This window comes from Acanthopagrus latus, chromosome 20, assembly GCF_904848185.1.
Source record: "Acanthopagrus latus isolate v.2019 chromosome 20, fAcaLat1.1, whole genome shotgun sequence".
NCBI classification, from domain to species: domain Eukaryota; kingdom Metazoa; phylum Chordata; class Actinopteri; order Spariformes; family Sparidae; genus Acanthopagrus; species Acanthopagrus latus.
The window spans coordinates 12,613,353-12,636,568 of NC_051058.1; the positions used below are offsets into that span (position 1 = coordinate 12,613,353).

At 41.1% G+C, this 23,216-nt stretch overlaps 1 protein-coding gene across 16 annotated transcripts in view; it reads left to right on the plus strand.

Moving 5' to 3' along the window:
- The window catches only part of LOC119009836 (protocadherin-15-like), a 201,995-nt gene that overhangs the window by 91,570 nt on the left and 87,209 nt on the right, over positions 1-23,216 (plus strand). For all 16 annotated transcript variants that reach the window (XM_037081506.1, XM_037081507.1, XM_037081501.1 and 13 more), the window contains 7 exons: positions 24-158; positions 3,264-3,413; positions 3,535-3,626; positions 4,327-4,428; positions 13,539-13,671; positions 14,286-14,365; positions 16,782-16,875. In XM_037081506.1, the coding sequence (XP_036937401.1) occupies positions 24-158; positions 3,264-3,413; positions 3,535-3,626; positions 4,327-4,428; positions 13,539-13,671; positions 14,286-14,365; positions 16,782-16,875 (786 nt within the window). The remainder of the gene's footprint in view (positions 1-23; positions 159-3,263; positions 3,414-3,534; positions 3,627-4,326; positions 4,429-13,538; positions 13,672-14,285; positions 14,366-16,781; positions 16,876-23,216) is intronic.

Below are 23,216 nucleotides of genomic sequence, written 5' to 3' on the forward strand. Positions count from 1 at the left end.
ACATCTGTATTTCTCTCCAACAGACCCGGGATCCTCAGCTCCAGCTATCCCTGGAAGGCCATTTTCATGTTTTCTCCGTGTCTGCATCTGGAATCAGAAGATATATCACGCTGGTGCAGCCACTGGACAGAGAGACACAGGACTCCTACACATTCACGGTACTTTAAAGCCTCTGCATTTTCCCTTTCGTCGTGTACAATATGTGTGTCTGCCAGAGAGATAAACGTCTGAATGCATTCGAATAACTTAACCTTAAACCGGAGGGAGACCTTTGATAAAACTGCAGCGGTGGTTGCGAGGGGGAAAAAAAAAGGCTCTTATCGAGAGAGAGGGAGTGCGGAGGTGAAGAAGGGGAGCTAAGTGGGAGGAGAGGTGCGAAAAATGAAGCAAGAGGTGCGAGTAGGAGAAGAATACAAGGAGGTGAAAGGGAGGTAGATGGGCAGGAACGAAGAGGAATTGGAGGCACTTGCACCGGAGAGTGAGAGGAGATAAGACTGAGAAATTAGAGAGCAGGGGGTTACACGGAAAGGAAACAATGGATGATGGGGGGAGGAGAAACATGTTTGAGAGTAGCACTTCGAGGCATTTCTGACGCATGACTAGCAGGGTTCATACTGATCGCCCTCCCTCTGGTGCCCACATGTTAGAAACAAGCCGTGGAAGTCTCCCAGTGGTGGATAGTTAGTCCTCTGGGTCGACCTACCACCGATGCCCCACCCCATACAACTTGGTGCCCTTCATTTTTTTCCCACCCCTGCCCCTCAACCATCTCGAGTCTGCCACTGGCCCTCTCCAAGTTTTCAGAAATTTTCAGAACTTTTCCCCACCGTTGCGATCACAACTTGCTTCTGGCACAGTGCGGCACGTCGTCTTCTGCTCTGTTCCACCTCATTAAATGACAGACACGCAAATACAGAAGTAAATGAATACATTTCAGACGTTGAGTTCCATTTCTATTCAGAAGTTTTGTGGCTACGCATTTTGTAAAATCTGCCAAGCTGATTATTTTTTTTCCTGTCAGGCTGATGTAAATCACCACGAAAGGCCGTGCTGATGAATATTAGTTTATGCCAGAGATTCGTGCAGGTTCACGCCAGAGGGGCCAAATTATTCTGCCTTGTTTTTTTCACAGAATTAAAAGCAAATTCAAAATTATTAAACATGATGAATCTTTTCGTTTGTAATTTTGTTTCCTCGTTCTATAAAAGCCTCTGAAACTCGGGACCTCAATCCTGTTTACTTTGGTTTTCAGATCCCTGCCTACTTTTGAGGTCCCAAGGTTTGCAATGTCGCAGGGCTTTCATGAGTGTTTGGCTACTTTTTCAAGAGTCAAGCCAGCGCACACACACAGCTCTTCCATTACTCAGGGCAGAAATAGATGTAGAAAAAAACAAACAAAGAACGAGACTTCCTCTGGTCTCCTAATGTCTCTGCTTTTCTTTTATTGTTCCTCTCCCCTCTCATTCTTTATTTGATTTCAGGGCAGTGTAATTGAGCAGCTTCGTTTATTGGCGGTGCACAGACGGAGAGAGCTGTAGGTTGCCAAGCGCAGAGCATCTCTCTCTCCGTGAACGCCTAACCATATGATGTACAAGCATCGTTATTTCACATAGCAGTCTGTTTATCTGTCAGGTTCAGCCCGTCGGCCCGGTGCGTGCGCGTCGCGGCAGCACATTGTTTGAGTCCACGCGGCCTTTTGTGCGCATGCAGCTATCTGGAAGTCGAAGGCGGAAGAACCAAGAAGGTCTGGCGCATTGATTGAAAAGGCAGAGGTGTACGGTAATCATCATGAAAGCTTTGCTGGAGAAATTAAACCCGAGGAGGGGAGAGAGAGGGAGGGCTGCGAGACGTGGAAGATGATTTTCATTTAAAGGAGAGTCAATCAGCTTCTTGGCAGATGAGCCCGTGGAGAAGATTGGTATCAGTGAAGAAGCTTCTGTCGCTTCTGCCGATGTGCACTCTGATATGGGTGATTTTTATTTTTTTTTTTTTCTTAAAGGGGGAAAAAAAAGGAGAGATAAATCTTTTAGTATATTAGGTAGTATAAATTGCCTTCATGGAAGAGTGGAGTCGCTGGAGGAGGAGAGAAGTTGGGAGTTTAAAGCGGCGCAGTCTGCTTAACCAACATTTAAGTGGAAAATTGCATTTGGTTTTACATACGAGTGAACACTTAAACGCTTGTGCTGATTTAAAGAGAGAGGAGACCGTGAGTTAACATGAAGCTCGATCATAACTCGAATCTAAGATACAAGATTTTTTTTCGAATGCAATTCTTAAGCTGATTTGGCAGCTAACGGTCTCTGCATACTTTTTAAATACAGAAATCGTCAAGCGGCACAGATGATGGTGATATGAAGATGGACAAAGTCTGCTTAAAGAAATCGCTCAACATTTCTTTCAGAGTGGACTTTGACCTTTTTTTTAATTTAAAGAACATTTACAGGCACGGGAGCTTATATAAAACACTGAATGAAAGGTGTCTTTAAATGGCAGGACTGGATGAGGAAAATCAATAGCAGCAAATGTACACTAAACAATAAGGCAAAGCCAGCAGGCCACTACCAAGTCTTCAAATACTGACACTTTAGGATTGACGGTTGGGTCAGTCACCATCCCAAAGCGTCAGGGTTTGACAAGTTGGGAATGAGCCTGGAAAATCAACTTTCTTACATAGTGTACCCTAAAACAAACAACATACATCATGTTGATCAGGGTATTTCGGATGCCAGCGACCGTGACACTGCCTTATATGGTGGATTGGGTCCAGTCCAAGACAACCCAACTGCCTGCTTGCTCTAATTCTACATTAAGCAGAGTGTTATGAATCTTCTTATGGAACTCTTGGAAAGGAAGGGATTTTTAAGCCTATCCCAAAATATGTAATTACTTTGAAGAAACTATAGAGTGATACTCAAACAAAGAAGGTGTTTTCAGAAGGTTGCGTCGTAATGGGTTAATTGGGTTTTATATTGTGGGGGGCTGGGTCTGTTGTCAGGGGATGTTGTCAGAGAATTTGAATATAGAGTAGACGCAGAACAGGGATTCATGTAGAGGAAAATAAAAAGCAACAAGAACAGCTCGACCTCAAAGTAAAGAAGGAAACAAACAGACACTATTGAGATGTCAAGGAGATCCCGAGTACACAGTCCACCCACCGTCTAAAGGAAGCTTTTAGTTGCTTGGCTGAGAACGTCCTATTGTTTTCAGAAGAATACAGCATGAATCATTTTTGTATCTTCTCTCTGTGCGTCTCTGTCTTTCAGCTCCTAGCATCCGACGGCGTCCAGGAGAGCATTCCGGTTAGCGTGACGGTTACGGTGCTGGACGCTAACGACAACACTCCTACTTTTGCTAACGTCTCTTACAACGTTAATCTTTTTACTAATATGGCGCCTGGAGAAACTGTGTTACAGGTACACACTGTCAAACACAATGGCACTTTTTTTGAGACGCGTGGTATTTCAACTCAAAGTACAAATTGCGTTTATGGTTTTTAGAATACAGTGTTGTTTCTGTGTGTTTGTCTCTTCCTAGCTGTCAGCAGTTGACTATGATGCAGGTCCCAACGGTCAGGTTACATATCGGATCTTAGCCGGTGACCAAGGACATTTTCTCATCAGCAACAGGTAAGTATATCACTGGCAGTCTGTTTTTATTATTTAGATTTGTATTCGAAGTGAGGACATGTTGGAAAGTATGCTTGGTTTTTGCAGAATGTTAGTAAATAAGACACTCATGTCTGAAGCTAAACATGAAGCTAATGCCAGTTAGCTTAGCAAAAGCACAGGGGAAACCAGGAACTTGGTTTAAGAGGAGACTTTAGCTAATTTCTTTTATGATATTTCAATGTTATATGATTAAAAAAAAACAAATCTTAGACACATAAACAAAAGCTTTTAACAATATTTACAAAACAAGTTGAAAAGTCAAGTATTTCCACTAAGTAATGGATGAAGAAGGACTGAGAAATCTATAAATGAGTTGGCACCAAAAGTAAAATGACGCACAGTTCATAGAACAGATATACGTCACACTACATTGTACAAGTGGGGAAATAATGATGGTATCAAAAGTAACTTGTAGAGGATTTGAAAGCACCCATAACTCTGTCTCCCAGTTTTAAAACTATGATGATGAGCAGTAAGTGCTGTAGACATAAAAGGTCACTGTGGTTCAGTGGAAGATTTTCTGAGGAAGCGCAGTGTTGAAAATTGTTTTATAGACATTAACATGCTATGCTCTTCGCCTTCACTTGAGTCATTTGAATAAAAGCGGTCATAGTCATGCAGAACAGAACATAACAGACTGAATGATCTGTCTTCACAGCACGGGGGTCATCACCGTGGCACCAGGTGTTGAACTCACTGTTGGACGGAGCTACGCTTTGACCGTAGAAGCCATAGACAACGGGCCTGTACCTCATAGGCGGTAAGGAATTCTCTCTGTCTGCTCATCAGTTTTTTTTTTCCTCATGTCTGTCTGGAACCTCGAAAAGGTCATCAACTTGAGCTTTCACACCCTTTGTCAGACCCTCTGAAGCACTTTCCACCACTCCCTCCATGTTTATCTTTCCCTGACTTTCTCTCCGTCTTTTCCACCCCTTTTCAGGTGTGCCAATTTCACTTTTTTAGAAATATATGATTTAAAGGTTTGTATTGGATAATGACAGGAAAGAAGTCTAAGAGATAAAAAAAAAAAAGTGAGTATAAGTGTAAGACAGGAATGAGAAAAAAGAAAGAGGAGTAATGCAGAATCAAAAGGTAATGAAAGGGCTCCTCACCAGTTATCATCCTGCTGAGAATTGGACAGGAAATTATACTGTTTGCAGGTCAAGGAAGGAACAGTTTCAGCAAATGCAAGCGCGCACACAGCAATCTAGAATAAATTCAAGATGATAAGAGAAACTAGAGGTAATGCACTCCGAAAGGATGAGGACTGACTCGATTCTCCCCGTCTACTGTTTTCCATCTCCTGCATTTCATCTCTCCGTCGCTGATTCAATCAATAAAGAGCCATAACTTTCACTACCTCACAAACTCAAGCTGCCTATTCCTCAACACAGGGGTTGTTTCGTGGTAAATGCAGCTGCTCCTTATATTTTGTAAACACTGTGCGTATTGATTAGGTAGCTCAAGTCTGGCGGACAGCAGTTCACTTGTGAAATTTTTTTAGTTTTAGCGATTACTGTGCAATATCTTAGAGCAGAAGCGAATACAGCCATCGAGTGGTTCACTCTCTAGAACACAGTCAATCTACATTTGCTTCACTGATTGATTTAGCGGGCAAAGAGTTTGATTTGTTTTAGAACCAGAGTGCCCAAACTTTTTCTCTTGAAGGTCCAAAACTAAACTCAAAAGGAGATCATGGTCAGAGAGAGCAAGCACCTATATCGCCATGGTTCGTGACTCTAATGTCTAAGATGCATTCTGGGTAACGGAGGCACCAGTTTTGAAAGCAGTCTGCTCCAACAGCACTGTGGGGCTCACAATGGACAGCTTGACAAGGCAAAGATCAAAGTCAATACAGCAATACCAGAAATATTACTTTATTTTATTCTGTGCATTGCTTATCCTTTTTCAAAACCTGGTTACCCACATTACCCACAATGCAATCTAGCCACTGAGCAACGCACACCGGGCTCAGATTATAAAAATTAAGCACACTTTTACCTTTTTTTGTAAAAGACCTCAAAACCACATAAACAGTGACTAATGTTATAATCTTTAAATAATTTAGTCATTATTAATTTGTCCAGGTCAAATCAAACGTATGGCAGACCGTGTAGCGTTGTCTTGTTTTTACCGCATTTCACCTTGACTCTAAAGACATCATAAAACAGGGAATCGGTGCATGGAACATGACATTCGCTTTTGCAGGTTTGCGAAAGGAGGGAAAGTATACATCAAAAGGCTTTTTGATGTATGTTGTACCGCTTTTCATGTTCAATTTTTTCCTTTTTTTTTTTTTTTTTTTTTTAGTTTCCTCTACCATATCATCTTATATAGAAACACGGTGAGGAGTCTCTTTAAACAACAACATGTGAGAAATTGGCATCAATAAAAATGTGAAGCCATACGGTCTGAGCTGCTACTATGCCTATTGTTTTCCTGATACTCACATCACACTCAGGTGTAGTTCTTTTTGTTTTGCACTTATCTCAACAAAAGGGATAAAAAAATTCTCTCTGCACTGTGTCCTTGCGGAAAGGACAAGAAGCATAGAACAAAAGCAGCACTTGGGCACTGACACTAAGGACTATTTGATGAAGATTTTTTAACTTTGAAGAAGAGGGAAAAGGCGCAGTGCAATACTGTGGTAATGATCACTCTTAGGTTGGTTAGGCTTGTTGCTATTGATGTGTTTCTATCCAAACACACTTGAGGAAGTCACTGAATAGTTTAATGATTAATCTGAGCTGTCGGGGAACAACGGTGGAGATTTCTGTTCATCAGTCTCCTGATGAAAAAAAACCCTTTAATCAAACCACCTTGCAGCTGTTTCACTTTTAGAATATAGAACAATATGAACGTGTTTCAACAGCGACACACAAAGCAGCCGCTAAAGAACCTCTGCTGACATGGTTAGATTGATTAAAAGAGTCCTCCTTTGTACATTGTTGTACTAAGGATTGATGATTTATCTAGAAAACTTTGTTTTTTAATGCAATGCATCCTTCTTCCTTCCTCCTTCCTCATCAAAACCACTTCACCATGTCATGCTAGTATCAGGTATAGTAGCCTTGAGCCACTTCAAGCAGAGATGAGGAGTTGGTAGCAGCTCAATTCTTTCTTCACCACCAGATTTTTTTTTTTTTTTTTTTTACATTTTCAGACTCGTCGCCTTCAGCTTTAACCATGACTTCAGGCAATTGAGCAGAAGCCTTTTTTTTGTTGCTCCTCTGGAGCCTCAAAAGGCTTCACACAACGTATTTTTCGCATACACAGTAGTCCTCAACAAAACCTGTAAACAGACTTTGATGGGTGAAATCGCGAAAAACTTCTTCAAAAAGCATTGTGACTGCTTTTAAAAGCTGTATGTTGAACACACTGTAAAAACTACAGCCAATGGGTCAGTCATCCATATTTTGTTTATTGATTTTGTGAAGTGGTATAGAGGTACAGCAAAACGAACACAGGAACAACAGTTTCACAGGAAAATGACAACGGTAAAGATAGACAAGAGAGAAAAGCAAAAAGAAACAACGGCAGTAACACAGTCATCTGTATTTCTTGTCCTAAAAAGAGCAGTGAAGAAATATCACTTGTGAATCCACTTGAATTGTTTTGGTACATGTTTTGAGAAATGTAACAGTGTGTCTTAAAGATATATAAAAACTTTGCACATTATGGAAGCATTGCTGTTAGCGATATGCTGGATGTGGGAGGGGAAAAAAAGGATTAACTGCACTTGTGTGAATTTACTAGCTTTGTCGGAGCTGAACAGCAAGCCAAGACCCCCGACCGACTGCATTCACCCTGATTAAACAGATTAATTTGATTGAACTGCCACCAGTGAAGGCCAGCTAGTTCGCAGGGTGCTGAACACACCAGAAAAAGCTAGGGGGGTGGCCGGCCACAGATGCTCAGTAATGGTAAAATGTTGCCCGGCGGCTGACTGTGAGCTTGATGTGCTCTGGTGCTTTTAAAATGTAATTAAAATTATGTTTCATTTGGATACATTTGCTCATTTTGAAGGCGTTCAATGTCCGTGGTAGAAAATAGTAAAAATGAGGAAAAGTCGTGATCGCAGTCGAGTTGAGTATCCACAGTTCGTGTAATCCATTACTTACTTTTACCCCTTTTAAAAATGTTGACTAACTCACTGAGATAACGGCCTTCACTTACTCTAACTTCTTTACAATCTACTTGATCCAAATACTGGAGGTCCTGGCTGGTGAAATCCGCCACTGGTGACTGGAGCAGCGCTGACTAAAATGCCAAGCTGCCACCTGAACATTTTGTGTCCTACATTTGTGTCCAAAGCGGCTCTTTGGAACTTCTGCGTTGTGCTGGAAGCAACTTTTTGTCAGCGGACACCATTTTGAAACTAACTTCAGCAACTGTTGCCCTCTGCTGAAAGAGCAGAGAGAGGTACTGAGGCACACCAGGTAGAAACAAGTCCCATGCTGAGATTGACAAGTCTCAAGTCACATTACAGGTCCCATGTGAGGTCCAAAATCAAGACCAAGTCCAGACCAGCAAGTCCAAGGTCAAGTGCGAAGCCAAAACCAATAAGACCTGAATCAATTCCAAAGTTAAGTCACAAGACAAGATCATCAAGTCCCAAGTGAGGTCTGGGGTAAAGCCACTTTCTTTGGACTGTTGCAGAAAATCCAACCCGAACCCATTGTGTTTCACAACAAAATCCACAGTGCAGCAGCGTTAAACTACTTCAGCAACTCGTCCACAGGCTTGTATAGTCAACTGAAAGAGAGAGGGTGAAGGTCCAATTTTTCACATCACGTCACACTCTGCCTACATACGACCAATACAAAAATGATTAATACCTATGAATTGCAACATATTGTTACATGGAGCTCTTTTAAGTGAATCTGTGCATTTTTGCCAACCTCAGCATGTCGGCTCATTGTGTAGAGCCTGTCTCTGGTGAACTAGAGCAGGAAAAGGATGAGTTGGTTGAAACACAGTTCAGCAGAGAAAGCACTGAATTTTAATTGGCTTAGATTCAGCTGATACCGATCGATTGAAATATGCCAGGATCAGCCACAAAACCCTTCAGCTTGGAACATATCTACTGAAAATTAATGACTAAATGCTCTAAAATCCCTTTCAGCATCTCAGGCACTCAAAAATAAAAGTTTGGCGAAACAACACAAATTAAATTTTCTCGGCTGTGCTCGAATGTATTCAAACTGAATCCATCTACTGTGTTTTTAATAAATCAATCCAGTTTCATCAAACACATACTAACTTTAGAACAAAGTGTTATCACAGCTCACTTCTATCTGTATCAAAATGTTTTTATTTGTCACGACGGCCTTGCATCGCTCCCTCCCTCCAACAATGTTTGTAAGTCATCATAAAAGCCAGAATCATCTCCCCGCTTTGGTGCCCGGCTCCAGCTACGTGGCTGCCAAATCAATACAGAATGTGAACCACTGCAGATTGAGGTGGTTCCAGTGATTGGCTGACAGATTGTCCCCAAATTTCCCCAGACCCCCTGTTTATCTCTGCTGAAAACATAACCCGCATAACAAATCAATATCTATCTCTGCTCCCCGATTTATTAAAACCATGGGTCAGGACCCAACACGAGCGGCGTGTCCCCCCTCCGCTGGTGGGCACCAACAAGATGTGAGTGACAGCCATTTTTTTTAATGCCACTACTGGATCTCAGCCTGTAATACATCTCCCTGTAAAAAGGGGGGGGGGGGGCTGGAACCCATTGAAGAACCCTAGAGAAACTCAGATTAAAAGTGCCTTTCCATGGCCTAGATAGATGCACCGCGGAATACTGAAAACAGTTTATGCTCGCGGGTCTCATTTATACTTTCATCAAACTGTAGGGGTAGGAAAGAAAAGGGGGGCACCACCAGAGAGAACAAATGAGACGGGATAAGATGTTGGATAAATAGCTAAATAGGGACAAAGATAAAGAGATAATTTGCTCTGTACCCTGAGAGGCGTTGCGTACAATGTGGAGGTGGTGGTTTTGCATATCGTAAGCAGTGGCAAGTCACTTTCAAAATGTAATGTGTCACCCAATACACATTAATAATAACATAATTTACTTTTGTTACTTTTGTCTAATGCTGGTAAAGGAACATTTAAATGACTCCTTTTCTTCCACGCACTCACGTCACAGCAGAAAATGAAACTAAATGGTTGAAAAAGCAGCCAGTCTACAGTATAATCTATTATTACGTAATAATGTTATCTTTAGGACTACAGCTAGTTCATCATTATCCATGTTGATTACCTGCTGCAACCATGTGGCTTTAAGTAAGTCTTTTGGTCGCCACATTCAAATAAGGAGATTGTCCAACTTCCAATGAGAAGTAGGCTTTTGGGTGGGACCGAAAAGGCTGGAAACCTCCCCCCTAGCTGTCTTTTTGAAAATATTTTGTGGTGTCAATCTAACTGCAGTAGACATTTGGCAGCCTTGTCAGCTTGTACCCACTATGTTCTCTTTCATTTCTCACCAAATTACATCGCTGTAACGTGCTACTAAGTGACGCGCTGGCGCCGAGCACTAGCGACTTGAATCCAGCTCACGTTCAAGTCTACGCCTCAGGTAAAACACACTCATGAACACCGTATCAAATATGTTCAAGTGAGCATTTTTAATTAAACTTCCCTTTCAGTGGATGTAGCAGATAAACACCGCAGCTGTCCACTGACAACAACACTCGCAGCCTAATGAACAGTGAAGTACGCTGAAAAGAAAATACACTTGAAGCATAAAAAACATGCTTTGGGTTGCTCAAAAACATGGAATGTTACTCGACTGTTGTAGAGTACTGTGTTGATCTAAAAAAAAAGATCAAAAAGCATGTTTGTCAGAACCCCATGAGACAAACAACTGAAAACAAACTCAAAGAACATTTACCGTAGACCTTGCCTCGTCTCTTTTTGGCACAGTAATGCTCAGAGCAGCAATTTGATGCCGAGAGTTCAGAGAAATCAGAATGGGGCGCAGTCAAGCGAAGTGCATTCAGCGACGAAGCCATTCACCTAAACACTCATCTAACCCAATAATGATTTGCTGGACCACAAACAGCTCTAAATAGCCAGAGAGGAGGATGGTATTTGTGTGTGCAGCAAGGCTGTGGCGTGACTCTAATGCCAAGAGGGACAGAAGACGCTCAAGACCAAGAGACTCTCTACCAGAATTCAGTGCTGCACGTGTGTGGTTTCGCATTGTTGTGTGGACTGTACAAGTAAGTAGAATTGTATGCAACAATGTCTGTGCGGTGGATTGTGCACATTGAATAATAAAGAAGGGTTTAAAAGGAATTGCCTCCATTGGTACTCGGAGAGTTTTATGAATTGAAACAGGGAAGGAGAACTGGGTAAACCACTGAATAATCTCCAGCCCCTCCATCGGTTTTTCATCAATAATGCCATCTGAATCATTTTAATAAAACGCTGGGCTTACACTCTTGTCTGGCGGCTTATGTTTTCCCCAGCCTTTATCCATTTATTTATTTATTGTTGTGAACTTAAACAGGTTTTTTGGCGGGCTATTGTTTAGACCCGAGGTTCTGTGGCTTTTTCTTTTCCTTTTTTTTTTCAATCGGTGATCCAGTTTGAGTGGAGCTAATCTCTCCGTTCTCTCTCCGGCTGAAACTCGCCAAGTAGGAACACCAAGTAAATCCCCGGGGGTTTCTTAACCTGGAATTCCGGGTTAGTAAAAACCCAACATCACTCATGTCATGTGGGAGCAAAACCGGGCTTTAATTCAATTTGAATTTAACAGAATGTAATATTGGACTTTATACTTCAAAGTTAAACAATTAATTATTCACCACTTTAGAAAGATTGATGGGATACTCTTTCATCCTGATAATTGCTGTCTGTCGTCAATGCAAACTTGTACTGCCAAAGAGAGATCCCAAATCTTGATGCCGAGATGCTAAATATAATATGTGTGGTTAAGATTTTGGGAGGATTTCAATTTGGTGCCAGATCATGTAGCTGCCCGTTGCTACTTCTAGGATAGAGAATCCGCGGACGAGATTTAAACTCGACATGAATAAAAACTTTAAAAGCATTTCCTCGTCTGTGAACATTTCTGCCCGAATCCCACCAGATGGATTTTCATCAGCAGCGGTGGTTGTTTTTTAATGGTTGATTCATACCAATTCAGACACTCACCAGAGTTCTGTGCTTCTCCTTTCTTATCTTCCCTTCTCCTCTCTGTTCATGAAATAAAATACACCCCCTCCCCCAATCCAGCATCAAAATGTCTTCAGACAGGCAAAACCTTAGTAACGTACTTTGTTGAGTAGTGAAATTACATCATCCCAAATGTTTCGAACATGTTCAAACCAAGAGAAATCCACAATTTTATTTATATTTATTATTTGGTTTGCTTCTCCCTATAAATTCTTGGAGAGAGTCATAGAGTGAGGACAGTAGTAAAGGTTGAGTCACTTAGACATTCATCCTGAAGACAGCGACTCCCATGATCCAAGTCTTTCTGTTTTGTTTCGAATGAGTGGTAGAAATGACACACAGCGCATTTAGATGTGTTTGCGGAAAAGCTGCAAGATGTTTTCTTTTTAGATTTGAGTCGAATCCTGACAGGTTGGAGGTTAAATCTTCTCTTCTTTTGTTTTAGTTCTCTCCTTTTTATCGCCGTAAACATGTGGGTTCTTCCTTCACTTCATTGGTTTCACCTTCGCTTTCCCATTTATTTCCTGTTTCTACCGTGAGAAACCTTGTACCCAAAAAGTAACCCTGTGTCAGTGAATTTGAGATCTTTCTCAGTGCAGAGTTTTTATTTTGAAGTCCCAGCCCTCTTACATCTTGGTCTTTTTGGCAAAGGGGGTTGTTCAGGATTACAATTTGTGGACTCAATTATCTAAAATAATTGGTAGGTGTGGCGGATGTCGACTCTGTTTTCAGCTGGGTCTTAGTTCAATTTGCACTTGATGTGTGTTGTTATCTCACAATTATGTAAGCAAGTCAGTTTGCCAGAGGGATGAAAACTGTAGATCTATAAACTAAACTTAATGATTTAAAACGAAAAACTGTCAGACTGCAAGCTGTTTTACAGAAACGGCTCTGTCAACTGTAGGTCATTGCAGTGACACACTTTTGTTTTTGGAATGAGTGTTGTGTTGATTAAAACGTGGCAGTTTTAATGCAGCTTAATGAAAATACAAAGCTGTTTATCGGAGGGAGGAGGTAAACGGGGTGTAACTGAGACTTAATCTTTTCAAAGTGAGATTTTATTATCTATTTGCCAGATACTAATCCAAAAGCATTTTCACTTGCTGTCATCACCTTTTATAAATTAGAACCTCAATGTGATTGTTTTTCTTCCGCTATATTTGCCTTTAAGCCCTTTTCATTCTCTCCTATGAAAAAAATGTTATTCCCTGTAAAGATATAATAAAGGGCACAGCGGGCTAAATGATGGTATAAATACAATAATAGAACAATGTGTTTTCTCTCAGTAAAACTACACTGTAGTCACTATATGAATGAAGCGACAGCAGGATATGTCAAAAGTGACCCTCTGCACAAAGGCAGCAGTCTCTTCGTCTCACACTGTTGTTGACCTCCATGTTCATATTGATTAGCTAAACACAGCATGAAGCGCCAGGAAACAAACACAGGCCAACCACTCTTACCTTAAATAATAGACCGCTCACCCTCCCTGACACTGTTTTCTTTCTCTACCCGCTATCCTCATAGCTGCCCTCCAGCTCCAACGCTACCTGTCATCCTTCTCTTTCACTTCTGCTATACCTCTTTTTATCTGCGTCTCTGTTACAGGCTGTTTGTCTTTGTGCTCTCTACGCCCGTCCTATCTGCCTCACCACATTCTCTTCTCTCTTTCCTCTGTAGGTCATCCATTACTACGGTCTATATTGAAGTTTTGCCCCCAAACAACCAGAGCCCTCCCCGTTTCCCCCGGCAACAGTACAGCCTGGAGATCAGTGAAGCGATGAGGACTGGAGCCACTCTGCTGAACCTGCAGGTACACACATACAACAGCAGAGGAAACCAGTGTTTTTTTGTTTTTGTCAGATGTAAACTGTTAATTATAACACATTTAGCCATCTCTGTTAACTATTCAACCATCAACCATTATCACTTTTAAGTAGCTATTTCAGGGGTTTATCCATTACTTTATGCTAACTTTTTTAATACCTTGTCCATTACTTTAAACTAACTCTTTTAATAGTGTCTCCATTACTTTAAGCTAACTATTTCAATAGCGTGTCCATGACATTTAGCTAGCTACTTTAATAGCATGTCCATTACTTTTAGCTAACTATTCTAATAGTGTCCATTACTTTTAGCTAACTTTTTTAATCGTGTCGACTACTTTTAGCTAACTATTTTAATAGTGTCCAGTACTTTTAGCAAACTCTTTTAATTGTGTCGACTACTTGATTCAATATGTAGCTTTTTCTCATGAATCCAGTTGTAATTCAAAATGTTTTCCTTTAACTGAGCTGTTCAATCTTTCAGCATACCCACTGTCATCTATAAAAGTTCTCCTGGTTAGACATCACTGCTCTATTACAAGGGTAAACTTTGCTGATGGAAAATTAAGATGTGTGTGTCTGTTTCTGTTTCCGACTCAAGGCGGTGGATCGTGAGAAGGACCCCATCACCTACAACATCCACAGTGGAGACCGTGAAGGATATTTTGTACTACAGCAAAGGTATGCAAATACACATAAACATACACAATTCTAATCTTCATATTTGTACGGAGCTGTCGAACTTGCTGAAGTTAATACTTTCAGAATCTGAGTGTGTGTATGAAGTCCAATCTGTGTGTGCACATGTGTTTGGTTGAAAGAAGCCTAATTTATATCATTTCAGGGCGTGGGTTATGCCAAGGGCTGCACATAAACACACCCATACTTTCTCCCACATACTCATACTCACAAGACTCTGAGGGCTTTTGTTGTATTTATTCATTTATTGCTCATTAAAAATGCATTTCTTACGCTGGGGAAAGATCCTATCTACATTTCTAGAGGGATGAGGAAAGGGAAACACAAAGGAAAGTATGGTGGAAAATGGCAACAGAAGGGGCAGAATTGTGAGGATAGAGAAGAGGGAGCAAAAATGTAAAGCAATGGAAATATAGATAAGATAGCCGGGCAGGGAAAGAGTAAAAGATGAGGGCTAAAATGTTTGAGAAGGAAACGATGAACAACAGTGACAGACCAGTAAGTTTTTTAAAGCAGAACGAAAGAAAAAAAGAAGAATTTTTGCAGCGCAGGGATTCGCAGCAGCAAAGACTAAAATGAACTGAACAGCTTTCATTTCTGCATTCTAGGAATTTTTGAAGGGCCTGGTCGGACATTGTGAAACATTCCAATATGCAGTGAAATCTTTCTGTGCCTCAGCTGTGCTTTCAGCATTATGGCACTTAGCGCAGAGCCAAGATCTCTGCTGCATGCCATGCAGCTCCTATTGGCAATGAGCAGAGTGATTTTTCATTGTTTTGTGTGGAAATTGGCAAAGTCAAATACTCTAGAAGCACATAGGGAGAGCACCTGGATGGCTCTGGTATTGGCCCATTTTGCAGGGTGGCTGGCATTGATGGAATACACACTTATGGCTTAAAGATTCAGATTAATACAGGAGAAAAAATGGGCAGCATCAGAGCAGGCTGCAAGAGGTGAGCTTTGAGGAGGTTAATCAGCGTTAGCTTTTTGAATCAATTTGAATTATAGTGGTCGCTTCCCAAACAGTGGGCTTTACTGTAGGTCCTCCATGTATGTCGTAGCAGATGTTTGGTTTCTGAGCAGCAAGCACGTGAAGAGAATGCGTCAAAATGTCTGTTGTAAATGAGACTATGTATGTGTGTTTGCGCGTTCATGCCCAAAAGTAGGTACAATGCAAGTGCGTTCAGAGACTTTGCTTTTCCTGAATCATCCATGAATATACATGAACCGACTTTTAAGAACTTCACATCTTTTTGCCTCCGTAGACCATATTAACATCTGCAAATTCACACGCACATTTACTCGTGCATCCTCACACACACGCCCACACTTACTGTCAATATTTGGAGAACATGTGCATTTCAGATGCTTTGTAATTCATGAAAGTAGCTTAAATTAAAATCACTTCAGTCATTATGTAAATCTTCACCGGGGGAAAAAAAAATAAATAAAGTAATCAATCACGGCCGATTTCAAAGACTTCTGCTGGTTTTGATTGATTGGAAGGTTCAGGCGGGTTGCTCCTACTTATATTTACTTATGCACTAATCATTTGCCTTTAAATCTGACTTTAATCTCTCTGCTGCTGTTTGGACGTTTCTGATTGCTGGATTGTGTTCGATGAGTAGCTGGAGTCTCCGATCACTGAGATGGCTAGAGGGTAATAATTGACACATTGAAACATTGATTAGAGGAGCTGGTTACTGGTTTTTCTGCTTTGTACTCATCATTCATAGTGATTACACTATGACGTGCATGTCAGTGTTGGATGCTATCTTGTGCACCCACACACTGATGTAATGAGACTTTTTTGTTCAGTCTTCATTTACGAGTGAGAAACAATGATATATGATTATTCAGTGTTCAGATTCAGATCATTTCTTTTCGAAAAAAAGGCTTTTAACTAAGATTAGTCTTTTTGATGACGCCTCTGTGTCTGAGCCATTATCGCAATGGAATCCAAGAGGACCTTCCATAATATCCTTGTGGGTGAGCTGATGGGCACGAGGCGTCATCTGTATCACTAAAGTACCCATAACCACGGTAGAAATACGCTTTTGGGTATAATGCAGTGGTTATCAGTGCCTGCAAACTGTCTGAAAAGCTGATTCCAAAGTGAAGTATGTAAAGAGGAATAAACACTTTTTTAGGTTTCTTAAGTTTCCCCATGCTACCTTGAGTTGGGATATAAAGTGCTTACAAAGGTCTGGAAGTATCCGCAGGAGAATGATCAGTGCGGTTTACAAACAATGATTTATAAACTGAAATTTACCACAAAACTGCAGGAGTCTTAGGAATGAAAGCCAATGTAAATTGCGCCATAGTGTTCTGTTCTGCTGTGTTTAGTCCTCATACGTTCTGACGTTAACAAGACTCTGTCTTCTTTTCTTTTCTCCAGTTCCGGGTATTTGCTACTGGACAAGCCTCTGGACAGGGAGTCTCTGGATTATTATACCCTGGTGGTCACAGCCTCAGACGGACACCCAGACGGAGTAAGAAAGAGAGCTGAATTGCACAGATATTAGCTGCTTTTCCTTCCTTGAGTTGTTTCCCTTCCCCAGTGGAATTAAGCTGAGCGCCTGCCAAAGACGAAACTAAATCCGTCACAGTGAAATGCCACAAACAACTGAGTGATTTTTGGGCAAATACTTCTCATTCAGTCATAACAGTCATAATAACCAGCATCAGCAAAATAAACAGCCAAAAATCTATTTAGGACAATAACTTTTAAACAAATATGGATACTTGAATAAATAAATATTTTTGAAAAATGGGTTATGGATTCTCTACTTGTGCGACCTGAACAGAATAAGCAGTTTAGAAAATGGGTGGTCAGAGAAAATCAATGCTTGGGAAAGGATTGATCTTTGGTGCAAATGAGGCTCATCTGGCCTTCAAATTTTTGTTTATAGCTTTAACAGACATGATGAAGAAGAGCTTGTAGCTTGACCAGTGAAATACTGTAATACCACACATACAAAGTAGGAGTAACTGTTTTTCCAGTGATTTAAATGTTTTAACAAACTCAAATGTCAGTTTGATGGTTTATTGTGGTCATAGAAATGGAGCTTTTTTTAAAAAAACAATGCTGTAGACCGGCACAGGAGTTGTTGCGGGTCGTGCAGCTCTCACTCATTTTCAAAAAAATGGTTTATTTATCTCAGCACCTCCTGAAAATTTTGGTCTTGCTCACCTCCAATTGCTTAAAATTAAGGTCTGCAACTGAAGATTAATATCATTCCTGATTGCAGTTTGTTTGGTTTGTAAAATGTCAGAAAATTATGAGAAATGTTGATTAGTGTTTCCCAAAGCTCAAGATTACACCCTTAAATGTCTTATTTTATCATCGACTAAAGAAACCCATAACATGATCCCACTGAAAAGGTCTTTATCATGTTTAATCTACCACAGGGCCATCAAAGTCAGCCACTGTCCTCCTTGCTATATGGACTTTTTGGACTCACTGTTGCGGCTACTGCACACATGTGTTGTCACTTCTTGGCGATGCATACCGTGATGCTCGGACGCTATTCTCTAATGGTTGGGTTTATTACTAACTTTGGCATGTGACTGGGCTGCATGACCACACACTTACACTGATTGTTGTAAGAGGTAAAATAAGCTTGAGGGGGTAGATGACAAGTTTAATCAGCTGAGGGACTGTGTGATTTTCTTATTCGCCATCTGAGAAAGAACTTAAATATATTCTGCAACCAGGAAATCACTTTTATTCACCTTCTTCGTGATATTTCCCATCCTCAGATCTTCATTAGGTTCAACTCTTCTTTCTCTGTCAGAGTTTATGATCCGACTTTCTTGGGTGTAATAGTGTTGTACTTTGTGTTATTTTCTTGCCGAAAAAAGAGACGAGAAGATGAGATTTAAATGCGTTCATAATCGTTTTAGCATTTCAATGCAGATGGAGCCCTTGAACGACCTGAAAAACACTGCTGTGAATGAATCTTGTTTTCACACATAAACTGCATCTCCGGATTTAACTGGCTTAGTGTGGATGCGGTGTGAATAAACCAAAATGGCTGAAAAATGTCTTATTTAGTCCACTGGAAGTGCTATTTTGCAATGATAAAGGAGTGTGTGCCCTTTCTGACTTGCCCAATTGAACACAGGTCACCTGTGTGTGTGTGTGTGTGTGTGTGTGTGTGTGTGTGTGTGTGTGTGTGTGTGTGTGTGTGTGTGTGTGTGTGTGTGTGTGTGTGTGTCTGTGCGTGTGTTTGTGTGTGTGTCTCCCTCTCTCCATGTTCATCTCCTCTGTCCTTTTTTAAAAGTCAAATCTTCAGTCACTCACACATGAAAGTCAAATGAAGACATCAGATGCCCTTCCTCCTATTTTCCTTTCCTTTCCACTCCTCCAGCTTTTATCAGCCTCGACTTCTTCTCTCTTCTTCACCTCCCTTCCTGATCATCCATCTATTAGTCTTGCATTAAAAAGAAGTTTGTCTCCTCCCTCCTCCTCGCTGACCCCCTTCCCTCATGTGTCAATTAAAACAAAAGGTAAAGTTTAAGGTCCCTCTGAGGAGGAAAAATGCTGATTTGAATACTCTGACCTTTTCACACACACCCTTGCACACAATATGACAGCACAAGAACAAGAGGGAGGAGGTTAGAGAGAATCAGGAAGGGAGAGAGACTGGAGAGGTATTCAGGGGGCCCTTATTACCTTAACAGTTGTGCTGTGTGTTCTTACACATTTATACAAAGGAGTCTGGACACATTCACACTCACAGGCATGCACATGTGCACTTTGTCAATTCCTTTCTGGACCTTGACAATTAGTGTATTATCTTTGTGCCCCAAAGGTCTTTAAGCCAGAATATGGCTAAAAGTAGTTTGGACATTTTTCTGCTTGACACTCCATTATATTTGGAACAAGAGAGGGTGGAGAGAGAGAGGGAGAGAGAGAGAGAGAGAGGGAGAGAGAGAGAAGGTGTGTAAGAGAGGAATGGTGTGAGCTACACAGAGAGACAAGGAAAGCAAGGAATGGAAAAAGGAGAGGAGAAGATTGGGGTGTAGTTGCCTTACACAGGCCCATTAATCAGCATCACTCGAAAGGCCTTGGGTTGTCTTCATATGCGTGCACACACACACGCAACTGTTTCCCCCTATTATTAAATGTCCCGTTGTGAGAGTGTCAGACTACAAAGTGCCTAATTGGCTATTTGGCCAGTGAATCCATCATACTGCCACAGATTGAGGACCCTACAAGTCGGTGCAGTAAACCAGCTCCACTGTAAGGACACTGGGCATCGTAGGATGAGACTCAAATTTTGGTGCAGAACAGTTTGTGGTTGTCAAATGCACTGTATGGTATTGTATCATTGCATTGGTTTGTGAATCAGCTCGTGTTTGCAGAGCTGGGCGTTGAATCAAATTTTATTTTCAATCATGATTTTGGCAAACAACAATTGTGGAATCCTGTCTCGTAACAATACTCACATTTTGTCTTGTGCTATGAAACTATCCTTAAAAGATGAAACTCACTCTCACAGCCAGGCTGTGGCACGCTAAGTCCATCTCACTACAGTCAAGCAAGCCAAATCCTGTCAAGCCAGATGCTGCTGGAGTTTGATGTATGTGTATCTGCTCTGTCAGGGTATATACAGTGTTCAGAGCAGCTAAGAAGCATGAGAGTCGCATTTCAGGAATCCTTTCTCACATTTTATATATCAAATAAAAATAAGTGTGAGAATCTGACCTGTTGATTGAAACAGCTGCTGCTTGTACTTTGTTTATGCATGGCAAAATTAAAAAGCACATGTGAAGCCAGCACGGGATTCAACCACTTGCTTGAATCCTGTGTTCTCTACGCGTATGGTCACATATCCACAGTGAATCCATAAGTCTGAATCTGCAGTGACAGGCTGATTGAATGTTGTTCCGCCCTAACCTGAAGGGTCTCCTTCTGTTCATGGCAGTGCAGCTACTAGTAACAGTGCATTAACAGACTATTTTCTATTAGCTTTGCTTTATTACATTTCAGCCAAGCACCCTTGGGTCTTGTCATTTACATAATGTCTTAGTTAAAGGTCCAATTTGTAAGAAAGTTGATTGTTGAGTCTCATTCCCAATCTCGTCAAATACTGACGCCTTCCTGAAGCATCAGTAGGGAATGAGGAATCAACTTTCCCACAAATTGGACCTTGGATTGGATTAGCCATACCAAAAACATAGCTAAATGCAGATTGACTAGTCTAAGGTTTGGGTGGTAGTAGGAGGTCTGGCTCAAACTGTGTTTTCATGAATGGATCAGCAGATGAATAGTAAGATGTGTCAGGTTACAGTGGTTGAACTGTACATTTGCATGAATATGATAAGACATTACGAGTCTGTCTGCAGCCAAACTAGTGATTGTGAGGAATGAATGATTTGTAGGCATCTGTATCTTTTTAGGTGCAGGGTAAGATGATCAGTTTGTTGTTTAGCGTTTAGAGTTTTTACCCTGGCAGACATCAGTGTATTCACATCTATCACGGGTGTTGCTGAACAATTGTCAAGACAGGCAGGGATTAGTGTGCAGAAAGTGAGAATCAAATGAAGCCTAAATCACACTTTACTCAAAGACTCCACAGCACTGGCCTTTCAACCTTCTACCACCCACCGTTCTACCACAGCATGCTTGCACAATGTGTTCAAGCCACGAATAATAATGAATAACAAATATGTGCCATCTGTGTCGATTGATTTTAATGTCGTATTTTAGTAATATCGGTTATTTTAAAAAATAATCGTGTTGGGAAAATAGTCCCAGTACAGTGCAGGCAGGCAGGCAGTTGGGTGTTATACTCCAGCAACTGTCCACGGCATCAGCAAGATTATAAACTCTGAGGTGTGCAGCTATGGAAAATGATGAATCCTTTAAGCCCTCTGATGCAAAATGGAGTTTACTGCCTTCCTTTCTCTGTCACGGTGTCTGTCTGAGTGTGTGTTTGCCAGCATTGCTCACAGCCGGCCCTTTTTATTATATCAGAGCTCATTCTACTTTACATATATTGGCGTTCAAATAAACAGTTTTGTCAACTGTGCGCTCTTAACCTCAAATTACTTGCATCGTCATGTGCCCCGCCAACCTCAGTAGCCCCGTTGTCACCCAGTGATTGTCAATCTCCCACACACGCACCCACGCTCACTGCCTTTTCTCTCTCCTGTCATCTCACTGTTGTGAATCAGTTAGCTCTCCCTTGTTTTCCATCCCCTCCCAAAAATCTACAATTTCTCTCTCTCTCTCTCTCTCTCTCTCTCTCTCTCTCTCTCTCTCTCTCTCTCTCTCTCTCTCTCTCTCTCTCTCTCTCCTCTGCTCTCATGAAAGTCAAATTAAGAAATTGGTAACCTCCTACCAGCTTCTGTCTCTGTCCTGCTCCTCTGCCCTTGCTTGGTAACTAAAGATTCAATGCATCCGCACCGAATGTTCATGAACCTGCTTTCACGTTTCAGGTGATTAAGTTAGTTTCATATCAGACTTTGAGTGGCTTATTCCCAACAATAGTTAACATTAAAGGAGCGATATTACATCATTTTAGTTAAACAAACTTTGTCCAGTTTGAGTCATATATCTATCAGTTTTTTGGAACCCCAAAAGACTGTTCAGGAACGAGTCTTGCCTGGGGACCTCTAACAATCTATGATACTTGCAATGGTCATCCCTGATTTTTATCCTGTGAGAATCTGCCACAGCTATTAAAACTCTACCGTAATTTATCTACCATATCTCAGCAACATAATGGTCATGTTATTATATTAATCCAGCATAAATCCAGATCTCTGTGATTTGGGGTCATTTTTAAAAATCAGTTCCCTGTTGTTAGACAACCAAACAAGCAGGAGGTATGATTGCGGCTCATAATATGGTGAGCAGCGGTCAACGGTGGTGCTGTGAGGTCAACTGTATTGATGTTTTAAAATGAGTGATGATGGTGCTAACGAGCAACAAAGCACACAGCTACAAAGAATCCGTCAAATGATCTGAATGAGCTGCAGCCATTGGGCACAATGACTCTAAAGTACATCATTGATCTGGACAGAAACTATGCTTTTTAACTACTGATGTGATGCAGAGCCTTGACATCATATCTGTGGATAATGCCAGTAAGTTAAATAGAGATTCAGACTTCACTCATCCCAATGTGCTACACAAAATACAAACGTGGGATGGTAATTTCTAAATCATGAGCTCCCCTGGTGTACAAGTCCCATGCGAATAGGGCTTCAGAGACGCGATTTTACAACTCTTGAAAATTATCATGGTGGCAATTATTTTATCTGTCTGCAAGGCAGAAATATATAGTTCATGTTATCAAGTAATCCACAAGGAATATGTGTTTGCCTGAATTTGATTGGCTGAAACAACACCTTGCTAGATAACACTGCATCACAAAAGCAGAGTTCTCTACTTCTTACCCGTCCACACAAATAGCTTATATTTGGTGTTTTGGTTTGTTTTTTTTTTTGCCTCAGAGCCTGCATACCCACTGAACCAGCAGAGTGGTCTCACTCAAATGAGTGAGGGTGCTTGGTTTTGTCACACAAGACAGAAGTCCTTTTATAAGCCTTTGCTACCCCTCTTAAGTAATTATCACGTCTTCCTTAATTACACACGCCTCAGCACAGATATCCCTTTTAGCACAGCAGGAGAAGGTGCAAAGTGGGCTGCTGGTAAACTATTTTTTGAAATCTATGTTTGCAGCGGATTGTTGTTAGAAGCACAAAGGGTCAGGACGGAGTAAAGCTCATTAGCAAGCAAAATAGGCTCTTTAGTTTTTTCACAGCGAGGGAGCTGTTAGTAACAGGGACAAAGGACTAAAGATGGTCAAATTAAACC